At 41.1% G+C, this 23147-nt stretch overlaps 1 protein-coding gene across 1 annotated transcript in view; it reads left to right on the top strand.

Moving 5' to 3' along the window:
* The first annotated feature begins 3348 nt into the window (after positions 1 to 3348).
* Positions 3349 to 23147, top strand: part of LOC139691372 (uncharacterized) — a 48130-nt gene continuing 28331 nt past the window's right edge. The window contains exon 1 of the mRNA XM_071589165.1: positions 3349 to 3622. Coding sequence (XP_071445266.1) covers positions 3508 to 3622 — 115 coding nt within the window. The 5' untranslated portion in view covers positions 3349 to 3507. The remainder of the gene's footprint in view (positions 3623 to 23147) is intronic.

The raw sequence follows: 23147 nt of genomic DNA, 5'->3' as shown, positions 1-23147 counted from the left end.
CAAAGACATTTTCCCGTCCGTCCTTGCAAGCTCGCACCCAATCACTCACTTTACTGTCACTCGTCCTTGAAAGCTCTCACCCAATTACTCACTTTACTGTCACTCATCGTATTGGGGCTCTACACTTCAATTAACTGTCAATACATTTCCGCTGCTGAAACGTTCCTTATAGCCAAAAAACGAATCACTGAACGTATTCCATAGTCAGCGAGCCGATCCATTGTCTTAAAAATGTTGAACTGACACTTTAAACAGTACACTGCAACAATACCAATCCAAATGGCGTCATTTAACGTGCCAGGTATGCCGGGAGTCAGTGAGCCTGGTTTGAGGTCTGCTCAAAATGAATCACAACTTTTGTGCTTTTTCAAAAATTATTTATTTATTCATGAATATTCAAAGTAATCTCCATTAGATATTTTACACTTGTGCCAACGTTTTTTACAATCCTCGAAGCACTTCAAAAATCATTTTTTGTGATCTTGTTCAGCTCCTCCTTCGATGTAGTCTTTATCTCGTCAATCGTAGCGAAGAGCCGTCCTTTCATGTGCCTCTTCAGTTTCGGAAACAAGAAAAAGTCACTGGGGAATAGATCTGGGGAATACGGTGGCTGCGGCATAATTAGTGTGTTGTTTTTGGCCAAAAAATTGCACACAAGTAACGATGTTTGAGCAGGGGCGTTGTCATGGAGCAAAAGCTAATTTTTGTTCTTCCACAAATCCGGGCGTTCGTGGCGGATTGCTTCGCGCAAATTGCGCATAACTTGCAGTTAATATTCCTTATTTACCGTTCTACCCTGTGGCAAGAACTCATGATGCACCACGACCCCGCAATCTAAGGAAACTGTTAGCAAAACTTTCCCATTCGACCGAACTTGGTGCGCTTTTTTCGGTCTTGGCTCGTGCTGCAGCTTCCATTGGGATGATTGAGCTTTAGTTTCCAAGTCATAACCATAAACCGTCACCGGTTATGTATTCGTCACCAGTATGACTCTCTGGAGCAAATTTGGGTCGTCACGGACAGAGTCCAACACCTCATTAGCAATGTTAATGCGTTGCTGATTTTTGTCGAAATTGAGTAATTTTGGTACGAATTTCCTGGCGACCCGTGTCATGCCCAAATCATTAGTAAAAATCGAATGGCAATCGATATGTTCAGGTCCTCACCAACTTCTCTAATGGTGATTTGACGATTGGCCAAAACTATTTTCTTCATTTCATCAATGTTTTCGTCGGTTGTTAACGTCTTCGGGCGTCCGGCACGCTCTTCGTCGTTCACATCTTCTCTGCCCTCTGAGAACATTTGGTACCACCAATAAACGTTGCTTCGGTCCAAGGTATCTTCTCCATATGCCACAGTCAGCATTCGTAATGCGTTCGCGCTCTTAATTTCGTTTTCCGCACAAAATTTGATACAGAATTTTTTATCCATTTTTCGGAACAGGCAAAAATCAAAGACAAGCCAAAACACGTCCCAGCAGAACAGGTGTCAACAATTAACTGATAATTCAAAATGGCCGAACGTTTCGGCGTAATTGGGAGACTAATAAGTACTAACATAGCGCCACAAAAAAATCGAAAGTCAAATATACGTAACCCGCGGAAATTCAAAATACGCGTTACTTTTTGAACAGACCTCGCTTATCCCCCTTATTTCGCCAATGTGTGAATATCACACGCCAATTTATTAGTACCAAACGAGCTCTATCTTCACCTATCATATCAACCTTTGGGTAAATTGCTCTACATAGTTATTTATTGTGTTCCTAATGGTACCACATTAAAACACTATTCTGGAAGGCAACAGGAAACCGCCTCTATTATTTTTCCCAAGGCTGTTATGGTGAGCACTAATATGAGTATGAGTTCTGGAGGTTCGGGATAGCTCATTAACTGGTTTCCCACCCTGAGAGCCCGAGTTCGAATTCGGACGTTGGCGTGGTTAAAGTGCTCTCCTCGCTCTACGTGGAGAGCACTTAAAGCGAGTACGCCGTCCGTCGGATGGGACCTTAATATTGTAATAATACTTTATTCATTTTGAAAAATGGTACAACCATATTAAATTTCGTCAATATAAATATTACATAATATATAAGTTCTTAAATTTTATGAAGATTGTCACAAAAGAATTCATCCCATGAGTAAAATGGGTGAGCAAGTAACCAGGTACATACCCTATTCTTGAAACTCTGGATACCGTCTGATTTCACCTGAGTAGGCAGATAGTTATACAGTTGACCCCTTGGCGTCTTTTGTCAGCAGTAGGCTAATGCCGGCACCTGGTTTCCTTCCACCTTCCTCCATTCCCTGAATTTCCCAACCTTAGTAAATTACCCACATGCCCAGATGGGGTAAATGACCTCAGCTGTCAGTCCTCTCCAATAACTACTACAACTATGGAACCCTAAGCCATGTGTTGTGGTCGTCAGCGGGAGGGGCAAGGCTTCCGCGGTAGTCATCACACGAAATCCTTGCAAAGCGGAACCAATTGTGGCAAAAGAGTAGAAAACATAGAAGAGGTTAGAAATGGGACTGAAAAGGGTAAAAAAATTACGAATTTATGAATGCATCCTAAAAACCACAGTTATCAACCCGGAGGTCGGTTTGAATGTACGTAAATCAAATGAAAATGAATTAGGTGAAATTAGAGAATTAACTGCAATTAAACATGGTTCATAATTTGTTAAAATAAGTAGCAAAATACTAAATTTTGCTTTATGTAGTAAACATCTTTCCTCGTTGGCCAAGTTATTGAACCTGTGGCCCACGTAAGCGGTCCTCTTTGTGAATTGGGGGCTCGGACCCAGGGGGACCATTTTGCACATTTGGAGATATTTCTTGTTTTCTGACTCCGTAGGCCCTCCGCCCGTCGCTCTCACTCCTAGAAACGAACCCATTTTGCCCCTGAAGCTGCTTTCCCCAGGCAGGAGCCGTTGAGTTAAGGGTTCGCCTCGGAGCGGAGTAGAAACATTTCAGAAGAAAGGGTTCCGTTGCTGTCCTTGCGTGAGGCACCAATTAGGCGAAATAAAAAAATGGCCAAAGGTGGAATGTAGCCCGTGTTGAATTTACGCATGGCAGATTTTGTTTATACTTGCGTTCATTCAACTTTCACTCACCCATAGATTTTCATTTTCATCCAAATTGGGGTGATTTACCGCACTTCTCCAACCTCATTCAGTTGACCAAAAAACCCAGCACCTCCCTCAGGTTACGTCAGTGGCGGAAGCGCGGCGTAGAGTGTGGCGCCGAGCACTCGCGTCGGAGGGCGCGGGAGGGGGAGGAAGAAGCGGCAGCCGCTCTCTTAATGCCCGCGCCGCGCCATCGCATGTCAGTCAGTGAGTGAGGCATCGCCGCGCGTCTAATCCCTGCAATCGGAGGAGCGGCGCCGAGCCGAAGGAGAGACCGCTCACTCCCGGGGCCCCCTCCTCCAATCGACGACCCTGTGAGGGTACCCTTTCCCCACTGCGCCCCCCCCCCCAACGCTTCCAGCCGCCCGCTCGAGTTGAGGATGACGCAGAGGGGCCACCCGTGCAGACGGGCATGGCCTCCGCTGGTGATCTTCGCTTGTCTCCTGAGATTCGCGCCGATGTCGGAGGCGTTGCTCGCCTCCTCCAAGCTAGGCGGTGAGTGCACTCGTCTCCTCCTCTCCAACCTACCCCACTCTCTTCCTTTCCTCCACGGAGTCGAAGGATAAAAAAAATCAGAAAGACCTGGAGGCATCTTTTTTGCTGCAGATGGCCGTGGAGTTGGTCGCGTACTGTACCTTTCCCAAGGGCGTGCGTGGGAGGACATCTCCCAGATGCATCCTCCAATCCTAATATTGGATTGATATAGTTCTCTCAGATCGGTTCCGCCCTCAGGGACCTTTCCCTCATTTCCACCTTTTCCTACACACTTTGCATTTCGTCCACGTATCCCAAGCGGTTCCTTCCTCTGTAGTTCTTCTCGTGTATATTTGCCCGAGAAGATAATTCTTTTATCTTGTCAGTTTACATTTGACTTCTCTCTTCTCCTACTCCTACTTACTTATTTCATCCTCCCAACTGATATTTGGCATTCTCCCGTATCGCACCACGACCCCAGTGCTTTCATTCTCATATTTTCCTGTTCATACAAGCGTTCCTCTTCCTCATCCGGCCCCCTCCCGTCGACCTTCTGTCCCGTCCGGAGCGCCGGCGGCATGCACCAAGAGTAGCTCCTTGGCGTCGGCTCTATTGCGTCTCCGTCTGCATTATTGCGTCGCCATGCATCTTGACATTCAGCGACGTGAAACCAATTCGAGAGATGGTGTTCGGATATATGGCATAAGTGGAATGGAGGAATCAACCAAACTTATTGCCTCGAAGTGAATGCTTGAGATGCTGTGATGAAATTGGGATTTATTTATTTTTTAGTTTTATTTAGTACCCTTCGAGGCACCACTAGGGTGTATGGCAGGGGGTGATTACCCACCAGACTATCCTTGACCCAAAACACCTTTTCCTCCTACCCCCTTAGGATAAAGTTAATCTGATCCCTTTTCGTTCGTGGGAAAAATAACATCTTAAATTGATATGTTCTACACTTAATCTCTCTAATTTTGTTTATATAAATCCTCTTACACAGGGTTTGTTGTAGTTCAGGAGTACAGCATTGGACTACTGACCGGAGGGCCCGGGTTCGATTCCCGGGCAAGCCTCTCTGGGCACCTACAGCTTCACTCAAGCTATGTGATTAAACGGGTACCAGATCTTCCTGGGAAACCATAACCGGCAGAGGGAAAGGAATTTGCCCCCTCTACCCTGATGTGTGAATGTCACACGCCGTCGGGCTTAGTATTGCGTGACCTCTACCATGACCTACCCAACCGACCTTCGGGTTGATTACTATGCTTATGGTTTTTTAAATGGATCTCTCCTACCTTAGTACGATGGGGCCAATAATACATTTGTAACAGTATTGTTAAAAAGACCGTATTCCAGTTTATGCAAAAGATTTAATGTATAACTTAACCCATCTGTCCGTGTGTATTAATTTTGATACGGCCCTCAGTTTGTTGAAGACTGTGATGTTGAAGGGGAGAGTGGCGGATAGGAGAGTCAAAGGCAGGAATTCAGAGAGGAGAATTGTAGTGGTGCTTTTTTATTTGTGCAAATAAGAAATTAAGTGATAGCATTGCAGGGTTCATCAAAGATCTATATTAGCTCGGTAGGCAACTAATAAAAAAATGTCAGAAGCTCCTTTCCTTTCGTCATTTTTCAACGAGGGTCTTTTCCAGCGATTGTCGCATAGTCGTCGACTGCTGAGGCGACGAATATTTTCTCGACTCGGCAGTGTTGACTTTTGCGGAATGTTTGTGTTTTTCGCGAGTTCAAGTGAACGTATATACATCGTGTTAAGAATGTCAACGTCGACCTCAAAAGTGGATACTCATCGGTCGAAAATCAACGAATATGACCAATCCAATGTATTTCACATCTTAAAACTCTATCATACTGATTAATCGGAGCCTATACATTAGATCACATGATTATCACGTCATAAATCTCTACTTTTGATTAATTAATTCATTCCTGTCAGATATGATCCAATCACTCAGAGATATTTGTAAAATTGATTTAAATTCTTTGAAAAATAGAACAGTCCATTAGTTCGATCGATTTTTGATATCCCTTAATGTTTTTAGCTGGTGCATCTAATATTCCATTCTGAATGTTGTTTCTAGTTTTTTACTTCACAGAGTTGTTCTTTATAAATTTACTGGATGCATCTAAAAAATTATTAATTTCACCTACTCACTATTTCCAGCTTGAAATTAAGCGTTGTGGTTACCATGGTATCGCTGGAAACAAAAATTGTTTATTTACTTTGTATTCATGGTGCTTTGATAAACTTGAAGCAGGAATGATTTTTAGTGCCGATGGTAATCCTTGAGTTCTCAAGTAGTTTTCCACAGGTGAGTAAAATATGTACCTATGTTCCTATCCCTCCTGAATATCCTTACATTGTTTTCATTTGGATGTACGTGAAATTACAGCATTACATTCTACTGGCCCTCATATCGTCACAAATAATTTCGCCGACATGAAATTCCTCAAAGAAGAGGCAACCTCGTCCTTCGTGAGGTTAAAGAGCTGAGGTAGATTGCAGGAAATAACCCTAAACCGTTCTATCCGTTAGCGAGTTACACCTGAGAATGCGCACGGCCAACCCTACTAATCGTTTTCATTCAAATTTTCTGTCATCTCTTGACGCTTAACATGTAAAATGAAATCTTCTAAATTCGGTAGGTCTATAGAAGCTTAACACCTACGTATCGAAGACTACTTTTTAGTATATTGAAACTTGGAAGCTTAGGGTTGTTGTTAACGCTGAAAAACGCACAAGGCTTGAAATTTGAACCCGATTAAATGGACAGCACGTGGTTGCGTTGGACTGAATGGATTAAATGCTCATTGAAGATAACTTCGCGCTTGATTTAAATACCACTGATGCTCCCTAAAATATGAAAAAGGCCCATTCTATGTTAAGAATTCATATCTGTAAGAACCCATGGCTGCGACCTGTTTTGGACAGGCATTTTAAGAATAATCACAAATATATTCAAAATATTCTAAGGTGATATGACGGAAATACATATCAAATAGGATGCAATAGTTGACAACGTTAAAGCGACCTCGTGGCGTGATAGTTCTTTTTTTGCACGTTGTTGCAACCGCTGCAAAAAGCTCGGATATCATAAGTTGAGTGCAAGATGGGTGCAGAAAATGCTTACCCTCCGACACAAAATGTAAAGAATGTTGAGTGGAGGAACATTTTTGGGCCGCTATCGACAAGGCGGAGATGACTTGACCTTGCACGGAGCGACTATTTCCTCTTCTTGCACTTGAAACAGTGTCTTGGTGGATGACAGTTTGAAGACGATGAGGAACTCAAGACCGCCGCTATCAACTGACTCAATTCCCAACTTCTTTGCTGAGGGATTAAAGAAGCTGGTGCAATGTATTGCAAGGTTCTTGGAAATGTAGAATATTAGATTTTGTTGAAGATTGCGGTAGTTTTTTAGTGAAACTTAAGCGTCAACGAAAACGTTTGTTACCAAACAGACCTGGCATAAAAATAACCCTCGTAATATTGTAAATATAATTATTTAACAATAAAATACCTTTACACCGTTTTGGCAGTAGCAAGTCGTTGATGAGTAATAACCTGCAGTTTCTCGTTGCACAGGCTTATAGACCATACTCAAACAGACAGGTTCTGCTCTAGGCACGGGAAGAAATACAATTTTTGTCTTCCTGATAGTTTTGGAAGCACACAAGATAAATACCGCATATATAGTTTAGACCTTTTCCGTTTTCGACATTTTCAGATTCATCGAGGATGGCAAAAACAATTTCACTCGTTTAATTTACTGAATCATACGAATATAAAGACTTCAGGAACCAGCTATGTGTACACAGCTATGCGTCTCGTGACTTCATGATCCAGTGCACCGTGACGGTAAGGTTTTTCATCGGTAATGAAATGTCTGTTTGGATACTTATCAATACTTATTTGATAGAGGGCGTCGATATGGGCAATGGTTCGAACCAGGAATCACTTTAAACCAGGTACTTACGCTGTGCTGTACACTTCCCAATGATGTCGTAGCGGGCGAAACATTCTACTTCGATAAACGTGTCTGAAGATATTTATGAAGTTTGATTCTTTTCCTCATAAGGCATACAACGATTCCCTTAAGTAACGATTGACAACGTTTATTTCACCAAGTGATACGAGTGAGGTGAATGTCGCACAGACACTAGTAGTAGTTATATGGCAGGCGACCGACAGCTAAGCTCATATGCGCCACTAGGGATGGATGGGAAAGGAAGGGTGGAAACAAACCCGGCGTCGGCATTAGCCTACTCTTGTCGAAAGGCACCAAGGGGTCCACGGTTTAACGTTCCATCCGACGGACGTCGTACTCACTCAAAATGCTCTCCACGAAGCACCTCAAGTAGGATACCACTTCGTTGTCTCCAGGATTTGAACCCGGCTTCTATCGGTGGGAGGCCTCTACGTTAGCCACTGCACTATTCGCACACACTTACGAGGCCTGTCCCAAAAGTAGTAGGACTGAGTTGATAAAAAAAAATTAATTACCAGAATTCATACATTCACTCGTCTTCGAAGTAACATCCTTGTGCATCCACACACCGCTGCCAGCGGGTTTTCCACGTCTTGTACGCCTTCTGGAAGGTGGCGCCCGGAATGCTGCTAAGCTCCCTCGTCACGGCCTGTTGTAACGCTTCCACCGAGCCGTGGTGACGTCCTTTCAGCACGGATTTGAGGCGGGGGAAGGTGAAGAAGTTTGGTGGGGCATTGTCTAAAAAATTTGGATCCTCACTCACATGGTCGAGAACCTATTGGCAGATCCGCGTGCGAGTTTCCTTTTGTTCGTCCGAGAGCACTCGCGGCACTTACTTCGTCCACACCTTTCTCATGCCCATGTTTTCCGTCACAAGTCGATGCACATCACTTTTAGGGGTGCCAAGTTCATCAGAAACCATGTGGACACTTTATCTGTGATCCTTGTCCAACAAAATCTTCACTCTTGCCACTTCTTCACTTTTTGAGGTCGAAGGGCGTCCTGCGGCGTCGGCTGAACTTTCGACGTCTTCAACATCTTCTCTACCCTCCAGAAATAACTTGTGCCTCTCAAAACCCCCGATCCTCTCATGAAATAATCACCATTAGCTGCCTTGAGCATGTCATGAGTCTCTTTCCCGGTTTAGCCTAGTTTCACACAAAATTTGAAGGCGTAGTGCTATTCCAATAACCGGTTCATGATGGAGTGTAACGATGTCACGTTATAGAGGTTTTACAAACGAAAGATCCGCACTCCACAAAGGCTGGAAGCCAACTGCTACCGGCCTCCATCTATCCAGGAACAAAAGTCATACTACTTTTGGGCCAGAACCTGTAGTAGCGAGTCCGATTTCATTCCACTCCCATGGATAGCGGCATTGTCCGACGTTCGGTCTCGTTCTTCTCATTACCTTGCCGTTGACACTTGCTTTACCGAAATTCTTCGTGTGAACTTCGAGGACTCCCGCCGTGGCCATCACGAATTCATCGTACTCGATATTTTCTGCCCAGTGCAGATGAAGTGCAGTGTCATGCATCTCAAGTCATGTTCCTCCAAGCTCGAAGGAATGCACGCCTTCACACCCGGTGCTCTCCGTCGGGTAAAATCGTTTACACAGCCTGCTAGCCGTTGTGTTTCCGTCTTCATTTTTTGTTACATATTTATAAGGTTTCTACATATGTAATTCACGGACGAAAGTGATACGATTACCATTTGGGAAAACGCCTTTGGAGGGAAATGGCTTGACGGTGTGGCTTGTGTGGCCGGGTTCTAAATCATGGCCAAGGCAAAGTTCTATTGCACAGCGAACACCCACCCAACGTACATCAACCCGAAAGAGACCATCTGCGATCACACGATGGGTCGTGCTAGCGATTTTTTCGCACATTTGGCATTTTCTAGCCTAGATTAAGCCTCAAATCAGTGCCTACCCTACATCAATGTCTACTTAATTTTCATGCGACACATGGACGTCCTTATAAACGTTTACTCTGGCAAAAAGCCCGTAGTTACCACGTGACACTAACAACTAACAATTGCCAACCGTATAAAATGAGCTTTGACTTCATCGTCACTGCTTTTATACCTGCAAGATATGTTCCCTCGTACGCACCGCATTAGTTCAAGGTAATGTTAATTTTTTTAAAAAACTTTTCCGCTGTTTAATTCTGTGAAAAAGAGCTAAACCTTCTGATAAGAATACTAAATACTTCCACGAGGCGAAGCCTGAAGCCGTAGAGCATTTGTTTGTTAAAGGATTTTTCCTCAGCAGAACTTGTTGAACTCGGCATCTCTTCCAAAACAAATGGCAAAAATGGCCTGGTGCATCAACCTGCTCTCGGTTTAAATGACTGAATGAGTCATTCCTTTCATTCCTGAGAGCGAACAAATGACCTTTAGTCACGTTTCAGCTCTCACTCCCTCATTTTCGTACTCACAGCCTTGTAAGTTTTGATTATGGTAACCATTATTCCCCGTGTTTTCGGATGATTGGGAATCCGGAAGCAATGAAGGATTCTTTGGAACTAACACGCATGATAATAGTTCCAGTGTTGATAATTTGATAACGCTCGACTTCGACTAATATGTATTTATGAAGAATCTCGCAATTTTCAGTGCCATGGAGAAAACGCCTCTCGCACTACGAGACGCTCTTATCCGGCTGACTGCTATAAATAGAAATGATATCATGGGTCTCGTGATGAGAAAAAGTCACATGCTTAATATAATTTATCTAAACATGTATCATGACATGACCTATACATGAACATAACATAAGCATGAACGTACCTACCATGAACATAACATAACTCTACCTAGGGAGGCTGCTTAGTGAGGACAGTGTTAAACGCTGTAACGGTCGAAGGAACGCCTTCCTCCACACCGTCGTACTAATCAAGTACGAAAGTAAGTACCATTTTGTGTGAAAGAAATGACCACAAATGGCAGTGTGCCGCTGTGGCATATCCTGCATTTTTATTTTTTGAATATATACTATGCCTAATTTAAGCATTCTTATTTCTAGTGGGAATAATTTTATCTATTTGAATAAATCCCGAAGATAACATCAAAAAAATCTGGGGGATTCGTGTGTTTTTATGCCTGTTAGGGTATGTAAGGGCCACTTCAGCAAGTACTTGATGTGCGTATGAAGGTTAATTCACACGTTTCTTGATTTGAAGTTGGTCGGCGACCAGAAGGTTTTGAAAGAGTATGGAGAGAGTGAGTTACTTCTGAATACTTGACGTAAAAGCTGTGAATAAAAATTGCGGATGAATCTGTTCACGGCGGATGCAGGGATAAGGCATGTTTGCATGTTAAACGCTCCCATATGTGGGCGATGCTGGCTGAGCGCCCAAAATCAACATAACTACTGACTGTTTGTCAAGAAGAGCAGGAAAAATGAATTTGTTTAGGGTGAGTGCAAACGCTGAAAGGATTTTGATCAAGCGTGTGCAATATTCACGAAAGATATTAGTAGTATGAATGAGGAGAATTCGTGCGAATCCGTCCGAAGGAGAGGCGGAGTGTGTGGAGTCTTAGGGCGAGAATATTTACTCTTTGTTCTTGATCGGCATGGTGGCCTAAACTAATGCCGAAACGCGATCTTTGCCGTGCTATAAGCATATTTCAATATGGCGGTGCAAAGGTACCTGTCTGCCCCAGAAAATGTATTTGGGGCATCCGTTATACACGCGCTGATCGAGGCTTAGGCAGTCTTTTCTTCATTTTTCAATTAGTATTAGGCGTAGCTGTGTGTATACATATACACATTCATACATATATGAACATAGTAATTAACCCGAGGATAGGTTTGGTTGGTGACGGTAGAGTTACCACGTGACACTAAAAACTAACAATTGCCAACAATATAAAATGAGCTTTGACTTCATCGTCACTGCTTTTACAACTGCAGGATATGTTCCCTTGAACGCACTGCATTAGTTCAAGGTAATGTTAAAAGATTTTTTACTTCTCCACTGTTTAATTTTGAGGATACAAACTAAATCTTCTATTTAGAATGCTAAATACTTCCACGAGGCGAAGCCTGAAGCCGTAGAGCATTTGTTTATTAAAGGATTTCTCCTCAGCAAACTTGTTGAACTTGGCGTCTCTTCCTAAACAAATGGCCTGGTGCATCAGCCTGATCTCGGTTTAAATTATTGAATGAGTCATTCCTTGTATAGGTATATATATATATATATATATATATATATATATATATATATATATATATATATATATATATATATATATGTATATATATATATATATATATGTATATACATTCATGTATGTATGTATATATTTTTACATGTATACAGACACATATATATTATACGTTGAAAACGTGTGATTTTCTTTTATTTTTTGTGTTTTTGTCCGCTAGCGCTAACTTCATATACATTATTATTCACATCCGTGAGACTTCCACATAAGTTATATATATATATATATATATATATACATATATATATATATACACATATATATACACCACCACATATATATACATATGTATACACCACCACATATATATATATATATATATATATATATATATATATATATATATATATATATATATATATATATATATACACACACACACACACCATAAACACAGTAATCAACCCAAAGGTGTTGCATTCGCGATGAGGATTACCAAATCACAAGGCCAATCGTTAAGTGTTTGTGGTCTGAATCTAGAAAACCTATGTTTTTCCAATGGTCAACTATATGTGAAATGTGCATGAGCTGGTAAACCATCCGCTTTATTTTTTCTTGCGCCTTGTAACAAAACAAACAATGTTTTATATCAGAAGGTACTTGACTCAAGAGAATAAACCCGAATGTGAGTGTGTGTGTATATATATATTTATATTTATATATATTAATATATATATATATATATATATATATATCACGATTGTATGGAAAAACTCACATGAGCGGCACAATAATGGGACGGCACAATCAGAGGCCTTCTTCAAGTGAGACTCTCACTTGAAGAAGGCCTCTGAGAGGGCCGAAAGCTCGAACAATTTACCGTATGTGTCCTTTAAATGTTGCTATTCTATTTTTGTTCTATTGTGCCGTCCCATTATATATATATATATATATATATATTAAAAAAAGAAAATGTCTTTCTGAGAAGTATTGTAATACTTATTTTGTTGTTTCATTGAATTTTTTTCTTAAATTATTATAACAAGCCAAATAAGATTCAAATTTGTACCGCCGTTCTTGATTAATAAATGGGGTAACTAAACTGTTCATCGAATGTTAGGCGGTACGAAGTTCGCCGGGTCAGCTAGTGTGCGTGTGTGTGTGTATGCATATGTAAGTGCGTATGTGAAGGGCAAAAACTAGAGCAGGTGGAACAGCATACGTATCTCGGAAGTGTTTTGGGCCAAAATGGTCGAAGTAGTAGGATGCATGGAGTAAAATTGCGTCGGGCAAAAAGGAGGATGGAATTGTAACAGGGTCTTTGAGTAAGGAGGCTAAGAAAAGGCTCGTTAAAAATTTGTTATGGAACGTACTTATGTATGGCGCGGAAACATGGTCACTGAAGCAGGAAGATAGACGTAGATTGGAGGCTTTTAAGAGAAGTCGGTGTGGAGAAGGATGGACAGGGTGCAGTGGACAGAAAGGAAAAAAAATGAGGATGTGCTGAGTTTGGCGAGAGAGGGGATTGTTGGGAGAAATCATAAGGGGTCAGAAAAAATGGATGCAAAGCATATTGATTGGCAAGGGGATGTTGGAAACTGTGATACAGAGGAGAATGTTGGGAAAACGAGGATAGGGCAGGAACAGGATAGGGATGTTGGAACGGACGAAGGGAGGCAGGAATATACGGAGATGAAGAGGGGCTTGTTGTAGAATAGATTGTTAGGCTCTGTTTTGTTGGGAGAAACGAGATATTTGGTAGTTGTATCCATCCAAAAATTATCTATACCGGTAGATAGCCTATTAAATTTATATATATATATATATATATATATATATATATATATATATATATATATATATATATATATATATATACATACATACATACATACATACATATATATTAACACAGATGTAGATTTTTAAACCATAGAGACACAAAGAAAGGACACTCACAATATGTTGTTTTGAAGTTTCGACGGCTCGGCCGTTGTCTTCTGAAGACGACGGCCAAGCCGTTGAAACGTCAAAACAACGTATTGTGAGTGTCCTTTCTTTGTGTCTCTATGGTTTAAAAATCTACATCGGTGTTTTTATATATTTGTGCGTCGCCGAAGAGCGTTCCATTTCGAAGATATATATAGATCAACATGCTTAGGAAAATGTGGGAGGAAGAGGTTATATGGGCTGATCCGTAGCATTTATGAGGAGGGAATCTGGACGGAAGACTTTGTGAGAGCAGTTTTAGTTCCGATTCCGAAAAAGGTAAATGCCACGTCATGTGAGGACTATAGGACAATTAGTTTGATATCCCACGCAGCTAAAGTTGTTCTCAGGATCATAAACAAAAGGATAGAGAGTAGGGCAAATAATTACTTAGGGGATGATCAGTTTGGGTTTAGGAAGGGGAGAGGTACGCGTGATGCCATTGCAGTAATGAGATTATTAATCGAGAGGAATATAGAACACAACCAGGAGGTATTTGCATGTTTCGTAGATTTCGAAAAAGCGTTTGATAGAGTGAATTGGGAAAAACTAATGAGTATATTGCAGAAAATAGGAATAGATTGGAGGGAAAGGAGGCTAATCCGCAACCTGTACATGTCTCAGACTGCTCAGGTGCGGGTGGGAAACGGGGAGTCAGGATGGGCAGTGTTAGGAAGGGGTGTAAGGCAGGGTTGCCCATTATCACCGTTGCTGTTCAACCTGTATGCAGAGGAAATGATCAAAGAGGCATGGGAAGAACTCGAGGTAGGAATGAAAGTGGGCGGGGGATACGTAAAATCAGTTAGGTTTGCTGATGACCAAGCTTTAGTTTGTCAGTCAGCCAAGGGGCTGCAAGCATTGCTGAGTGAATTGGAAATTCAGTGCGACAGGTATGGAATGAGAATCAATATTAATAAAACAAAGGTTATGCGGTTTTCTAGAAAGAAAAAGGCCAAGCTTAACATTAAAATAGGAGGGCAAAAACTAGAGCAGGTAGAACAGTTTACGTATCTCGGTAGTGTTTTGGACCAACACGGTCAAAGTAGTAGGGACGTAAGGAGAAGAATTGCGCTAGGCAAAGAGGCTTTCACAAGGAGGAGGGAGTTGATGACGGGGACTTTTAGTAAGGATGTTAAGAAAAGACTCGTAAAAACTTTGATATGGAGCGTAGCTATGTACGGCGCGGAAACGTGGTCATTGAAGCAGGAGGATAGACGTAGACTGGAGGCTTTTGAAATGTGGGTGTGGAGAAGAATGGAGAAGGTGAAATGGACAGAGAAGAAAACAAATGAGGAAGTACTTGGTATGGTGGGCGAAGAGAGGGGATTTTTGGGAGAAATCATATGGAGGCAGGAAAAGAGGATGAAGGGGGTTTTGACCGACAGCGGGATGTTGAAGACTGCAATTGAGGGGAGAATGTTAGGCAAACGAGGAAAGGGTAGGAACAGGATAGGGATGTTGGACGGGATGAAGGGAGGAAGAAAGTACTCAGAGATGAAGAGGGACCTGATATAGAGTAGGATGATGGATTTTGTGTTTTGTTAGGAGTAATAAAATATTTGTTTGGTAGTTGTGTCCATCGAAAAACCTACCTTAACCGGTAGATTACCTTAAAAAAAAATATAGTTCAACGGATTGATGTATGCTAATGCGTAATGGCTTTACAAGGAAACACCATTATAAGGACAAATCGTGCTGTCACCGTAGTACTACACAGCGAGGCTGCGCGTTTTTAGAAATGCAAAAATAAATCTTGTCTCTCGGTAACTCATGAATTTTTAAACGAGTAGTTTTTGCTTTGTTCACCCATAAAGTTTTCTTTAATCGCGTTTTCCTCCGCCGATTTTTTCTTATTCTTTATTATAGCGCTTCTGAAGCTTCTGGTTAGCTAAACGTTCACTTAATCCTCGGCAAATATTAGCTCGAATAAAAATTTTTCGGAGATTAAAAAGAAATGGTACCTTAACGTCCCGTAAGTGGTTCTAATAATTGCTCTTTAAAGCTCCTCAGTCTCAGGAAGAATTTCTAAGATAGTGTGTAAGGTAAGGCATTTAGCTCCCATTGACAGCCCCATACTCCCTGGCTAAACCACTCACTCGGGGTAGTGCAAGCTTTTCTCTTAAGAAGAATGGGCGGTGTCATTCAATCGCACGCCCCTAATTGGGGGGGGGAGGTTGGGGGAGTGACCGGCATTGTCGAGAGACTTCCCCCCCGTCTCCCTGGGTCGCTTGTCGGCCTGGGAATACGTCTTTGCGCTCTGAAAGTTTTTAAAATATCACGCGTGCTATGGGGATACCCATCCGGATGTGTGGTCTCGGATTCTAGATTTAATTGTTTTATCTCCTTGCGACAATGTCCTTGTTCCGGCGTCGTGATAGCCACAGAATTCCGAGGTTCAAATCTGTCCTCAGCTTGACGAATCCATTACGCGTGCCCCGAGTACAGGAATATTCTGATAGTTGTACCGAACCGCTGCGAAAGGTATCCCGCCAAACACAATCCCATGGCGTCCTGCGAATGATTCGCTCAGAATACTCGTGAGCCCTCCTGCCTATGTTCCCAGTTCCCTTATCAGTATAAATTCATAGAAAGTTTTAGGATTTAAACGGTGGAATGGCAAGGGATATTTTATGGGAATTGAGACAACATTCAATGGGAAGTTCCAAAGAGAATTTTAGAAGGGAATTCAATTTTCTAAAACGCGAAGCTCACACGTGCGTCTCGGGATTATGTTATCCCGAGCCTCTCATTCAATACCACTTAATGTAAACACAAAGCTGAGTACATGACTCAACATGAGCAATTATTATTATTGCTTGCCTTTCGGTGAAAGTAGAATTTTGTTTGACACAGAGACGTACCACAGCTACCCTTGTGAGCTTTGCTTAGCACGAGAATGACTAATAACGTGGTTCTCTACAGACAAAGAAATCAGTCTTTAACGTTGTTACCCGTCTAGTACAAATTTAAAACTGTTTCACTTCAGCGGAATAATAATTTTACTTGCTTAGACTTTTAAGGGTCGCACTATTCATTAGCTTAGGGTGACATCATTAACCGGGGAAGGCATAAAAATATAACTGTTTACCATAAAGTAACCAGTTTTTACAGTGGTATTCAGAGAAACCTTCCTGTGTACATTCTTAGAGATTAATACGAAGCATCTCTTTTGCCAAGATTTTACAGAATTTGAGATGAAAAATGATGATTATTTTGAGCGCCATGCCTGAGTTAACGCTTGTAATGTTGCAGAAAACTAAAAAAATAAACAAAATGTAATCCAATGAGCATTTTTGAAGGAACAGCCGAAATCAAATAGGAATTGTCCATATTAAATGAGTTTGTCATTTTCCACAAACTGTATTTGACGGTAAAATGCGTTTCACCGTAAAATAAAGTACGCCATACCAGCTCGTCAACACGTCGAGGAAGCATTGGATCTCAGCTATCACACCTCTCCACCATCGCTGAGGCGCCCTCCGGCCAAATTTTCTTTCAACACACAATACATATTAAACCATCACTCTCCTGTTACAGTTTGGATGTGGAATCATCACCCACCCACCCATATAGTTCCAACTTGGCACCAATGGATATCACTAATGGATATCATCAGGTTGACAGAAAATTTCAAAAGATCTCTTTTGGCGGTATCCTCAAGCAGTTAATGAGTGCAAGTGCAGTGTTCGCAATCTCCAACTGGTTACTTCCAAGTGTGATGAAATTTGTCAAAACATAGACCAGTTCATTTTTACACTATTATAAGAATAGCTTTATCACAAAAATTATAATATCAAATAACTGAGAAACAACAACCTTCCTGGCAGTCAAGTAAATCTACTCATGGCAACTAATATGCCTCCTCCGCTCTCTAGCAGAGATTTCCTACGGTCATGCGCAGTAACTAGGAGACTATGACGCGATTCCTCCTCATAAGTAAATGCCCTGTCATAACCATTCATTAACTTTACTTGCCGCTCTGGATGGTCATTAAAAACCATTAAATTCTTAGTTATACAAGTTTAAGTCTATATTTTTATTTATTTATGCATGTATATCTCCACTGTGATCAAGAGAGACACAGCGACTTGTCTCTTGTGTAATCAGAAGATACGATGCAAAATGAAAGAAGAAAAGTTTTTGAAAGTACATGTAAAGTAAGAAAATTGAACTTCCTATGCTCTCACTTGATATTCTAGCTTTTTCGATCTGTTTTCTTTCACTTCAAATTCTTATCCAACTTATCTTTTCTATTTCTGAGCTTTTTTTAATAACTTTCTCTTCAGAGTCACATCAGGACCACCCATTGTAAATGCACCAAGTTCGGGCTGGTCTAATAAATACACCTCTCAATGAGGTCTATGGAAAATTACAAACCCATTTAATATGGACATCAAACAATTCCTCGAATTGAAGCCTGAAAGTGTTAAGTATACAAATAGATATTCATTGCACTCCTTTTCTGTTGTTCCCTGACTTTGATTATTGGAAAAACATACTCTTCTATAAGAGTAAAATTAATTAATTTTTTAAACGCTTATTTCACTTTTAAATTAATAAAATATGGCATTACGTTGAAAAAACGTTTGAAGAAGGCAACGGTAAACAACATCATAATTTATCCTAAGAATGTAATGCTGGGTACCATAGAGACAATGAATCCTGGCAACAACGGGACTCGGTCCTGGCCACCAATATACGCATAGGCGAGGCTTCAGCGGTCGGAAGAAGTAATTAATTTGGTCTTTTTTAAGGTCTATACGTGAATAAGCAGCCATAGGGAAGATAATGTCGATGGGGCACACGATCAGTTGGAGGATATGATTGCCGGGGTCCGCGAAATGAAAAATTGAACAGTTATGTTGGATTAGATTTTCGTAGTGAGCGAAGAAATAGATAGTAATGATGTCGGGGATTACGGTTTAGGAACAAGGAATGAGGCAAAAGCAATACAGGTCTGCAAGAGAGTGTTATAATCATAGCGGAATATTGTTTTAAACTCCAAAATGAGTGTAGCTATTCGAGGAAAATGCCCGGCATTCCAGAGAGACGAGTCATATATTAGGTTTGTATAAAAAATATCGGTAACAACGTTTCCCTTACGTGTGCGTGAAGTACAGAATTCAGACCGTCGGTTAAAGGTGCGACTGATCGCAGATCGTATTGGTATTGATAGAATGGCAGTTCACCCCATTATCGCTGAAAATGTAGTGATGCAAAAGATCTGCGCTAAACTCATTCTGAAGGTCTTGACTGACGACCAAGAGCAGAGTCGAGTGTCTGCTGGCAAAGACCTACAAGAGCATCGTGATGATTCCCCTACCCCCATACAGTCCCAAATTGGCACCAGCCGACTATTCCCTATTCCCGAAAGTTAAATCCTCCCTCAAAAGACACTACCATGGCCGACACCCGCACGTGACACGCGCACCCTTAAGGATCTTCCGGAAGTGGAAAAGTTGTTGGTAAAGTGTGTCGACGCTCAAGGGATGTACTTAGAAGATTTTTGGGGCATTGTGGCTATACCTGAAATAAATTTATTTTTCCGAACACTCTTCCGATACTTTTTATACAAACCATGTTCAGTATTTGTTTGTTTTGTAGATTTCAGAAAGGCGTTTGATAGAGTGAATTGGGTATAATTAATGAATGCATTGCAGAAAATAGGAGTAGCTTGAAGTTTTTATTATTGACTAATCCGTAACCTGTCGGGATCTCACTACACAGGTGCTAGTGGAGGAAGAGGAGTCGAACTGGGCAGTGTTAGGAAGAGGGGTTAGACTGGGGTGACCATTATCACCTTTTCTTTCCGACGTATACACACGTGGAAATTATGATAGAAGAGGTATGAGAAGAACTATCAAAGTACTAACGGCAAGGTTAAGAAATTTAGGCGTGTTAAATTTATGACCAATCAAAACAAAGCGTAAACGGTAGGCTACCAAATTAAAATAATGATATTATTATTAATATTGTTGATAATCTACCGGTTTATGGAGGTTTTGGCTTGACGGAGGCTACGTAACGATACAACTATAGTTCCCTTGCCTCTCTCACAGCACAGTCAATTACCTACAACACTCCATTAAGCCCCTCTTCATCCCTGTGTACTTCCTCCCTCCATTCACCCCGTCCAAAATGCCTATCCTGTTCCTGCACTTTCCTCGATTAAATATAATGTTCTCTCCTCTATCGCAGACTTCATTTTCACATTGCCATCCCATGCAATACGTTTTTTAACACCAATTTCAAATCTTCAGCCGGTACCGCCGAATTTCTAGGTCAATACGAGCATGTAAGGCCTCCTTATCCACAGAGTCAGCCTTATCATTTCAAGCAATTTCCATGTGCCAGAGAACCACAGAAAAGATACTTTATCACCCTTGACGTTGAGGGTGAGCAAGGACAAGTGTATTTCCTGGGCAATTGGATTATATGGACGAAAACGGGAAATACATTAGTGCGCACTCGACGAGTCTGCATAATTTAGAATGATAAGATTCTCAACCCCATTCTCCTTTCATCATTGCCGTCACTCTACCAGACAGAAAATTGTTTAGATTATGGGTGACGAGTGTCTACTCCACCCGATGTCGATACGAACTGATCCTGAGCGCACATTTGTTTGCGTCGGGAATCTCGCGTACAATTTCTGTAGAGAATATAATGGAATCCTGGCGAGCATTTACGTTCATTCTCAAAAGTATTTTTTTTCCGACAAATATTTGCTACCCGTCACAGTTCCCCTATTTTGATTACATTGGGGCAGTAGAGATGAGGATTCTCTCTCACATACATACGACCCGCCAATCTCAGAAATATTCTGAGATCTACAAACCCTTTGGTGCCCTCCCCCCCCTGACAAATTTCCTCATCTTTCCCCAACTTGCAATCTACCGGTGTAAAACATGCCCGCCTATCAGATCTGCTCCCCTCTCCCCAAATCCCCTCATTTCCTCCCCATATCCCCTCATTTCCTCCCCATATCGTTTTTTACGCTAATTGTCCCACCAAAAATCTTATCTATCTTTTGACATGCAAACAATGCTCTTCATTTTACAAGGGCGAATGCATTACCCTCTTGTCCATCCACATGAACAATCACCGTTACTCCTGTAATTCTGCCTCACTTTCTTCCAATCACTTCACACACAAATTCCCACAACCTTTCCTTCGACCAGTGTTTCTCCCTAACCATCCGAGAATCCCTACCCGATTCAGCCACCAATATAGATGTGAGATTTGCGACTGCATATTTAATACAGGGAAGACTTCTTCAATTTTAGAATTCTTGACGTGGGTGCTCGCAGGTGGTTTTTTCGGCTTGAAGATGTCTCGCAAGTTCGACGGGCGTTTACACGAAACGGAGGGACAATATGGGAATAAAAGTTATGTGGACTGACTGCTATTAATAATTGGGAAGAGTTCACGGATTAAATGTTTAATTTCGTGGGTTCAAGGGAAGAAAGTGGTGATAAGGTTAGGGCATTTTGGGCGGTTTAGTTTGGGGAGAGGAGTGTATTGGGTTGACGGTTTGAGAATTTTACTGTTCAGTAGTTTTTCAGTGTACCCACATTTTCTGAGAGAGTCATGTAGCTGGTCCATGTATTTCTGTTGGGAGGGGATGTTGATGGAGATAGGGAAGCCACGGACTGAGTGTGAGAAGGGGATGGAGCGTTTTGTATGAGATGGGTGGCAGCTGTTGAAATGAAGATATTGTTGACCATTAGTCGGTTTAATGTGGACTGAGGTGTAAAACGTATTGATCTGGAGGCGAATGTCGATATCTAGGGAAGTGATATTCGAGTCAGATATAGATGAAGTGAAAGATACTGAGAAGGAGGAGTTGAGAGAGGAAATAAAGGAGGATAAAATTTCGCGTCCGTGGGACCAAAGGAGGAAAATGTCATCAGTATAGCGGATCCAGAAGAGTAGTTTGAGGGTTTCTTGTTGCAGTGTTATGTTCAAGTCGACCAATAAAAAGATTGGCATATGCAGGAGCCATACGCTTGCCCATTGCACTGCCTTTTATTTTCAAATATATTTTGTCGTTCAATTGGAAAGCATTTTTGGTGAGGACGATGGTCTCCCTACGACCTGCACCACACGTGTGGGTCGTCGGGAGAGGTAATATTTGAGGGCTTCTAAGCCTTCATTGTGGGCAATGGTGTTGTAGAGAGATGTAACGCCTACTGTGGCCATGAGAGTGGTTGTGTTTTGCGGAATTGGGATTGAGTGCAGACGTTCCAGATAGTGGTACGAATCGTAAATCGTGCCGTCGAAACGTCAAAACTACATATTGTGAGTGTCCTTTCTTTGTGTTTCTGTTTCAAAAATCTACATCTGTGTTTTTATATATTTGTGCGTCGCCGAAGAGCGTTCCATTTCGAAGATATTTATAAACATATATATATATATATATATATATATATATATATATATATATATATATATATATATATATATATATATATATATATATATATATATATATATATATATGCTTTCGTAGACGTAACATGGAAGTGCCGAATAGTATATTACACAGTAACAAACAATATAGAAACACAAAAAAAGATCACTCTCACGTTATTTCTTGATAATTTCGACGGAATTCTACTCCGTCTTCATCGGAAGATAGAGAAGTAATGTTTACTTCTCTATACAGTAATGATTACTTCTCTATCTTCCGATGAAGACGGAGTAGAATTCCGTCGAAATTATCAAGAAATAACGTGTGAGTGATCTTTTTTTGTGTTTCTATATTGTTTGTTACTGTGTAATATACTATTCGGCACTTCCGTGTTACGTCTACGAAAGTATATATAAATATATATATATATATATATATATATATATATATATATATATATATATGTGTGTGTGTGTGTATTCCTTCCTTTTTGCCTTTGTCCGCTAGTGCTAACTTCATATACATTATATATGTATATGAGGACTTAACACACCGAGAAGTCATTGATTATTCAATTCTGTTATATGCTCCCGCACAAGTCGATGGTAGATGATAAGAGTTTCATTAGAGTTTACTCTTTTGCATGCATAAGTCGCATTAAATAAACATTCATGGACATACACTGACAATAATGAACTCGTAACGCTACAAATGCGTCTATTCAAAATCTATTTCGTAAGCACGTACGCACCAAGATGAAGATACTTGATTGTTTACTTTTATATTCTACATTCACATTTTTTGTTGCATTGCCATCCTAGATAGATGTCTATGTAAAATTTCAGTCCTCCAACTCTTCACTGAGGAGATGATAACGAATTTGCAAAATTCTAACACTCAAACTTAACCGGCCGACGGGAAGCTAAATAAAACGGTTTGAACGCGGTCTGAGCCGGAACATTTT

The sequence above is a fragment of the Hetaerina americana genome, unplaced genomic scaffold, assembly GCF_022747635.1.
Source record: "Hetaerina americana unplaced genomic scaffold, ioHetAmer1.1.p SCAF_33, whole genome shotgun sequence".
Classification (NCBI taxonomy): Eukaryota; Metazoa; Arthropoda; class Insecta; order Odonata; family Calopterygidae; genus Hetaerina; species Hetaerina americana.
The sequence above is the reverse complement of the archived record's forward strand: the minus strand, read 5'-3'. Positions and strand labels throughout refer to the sequence as shown.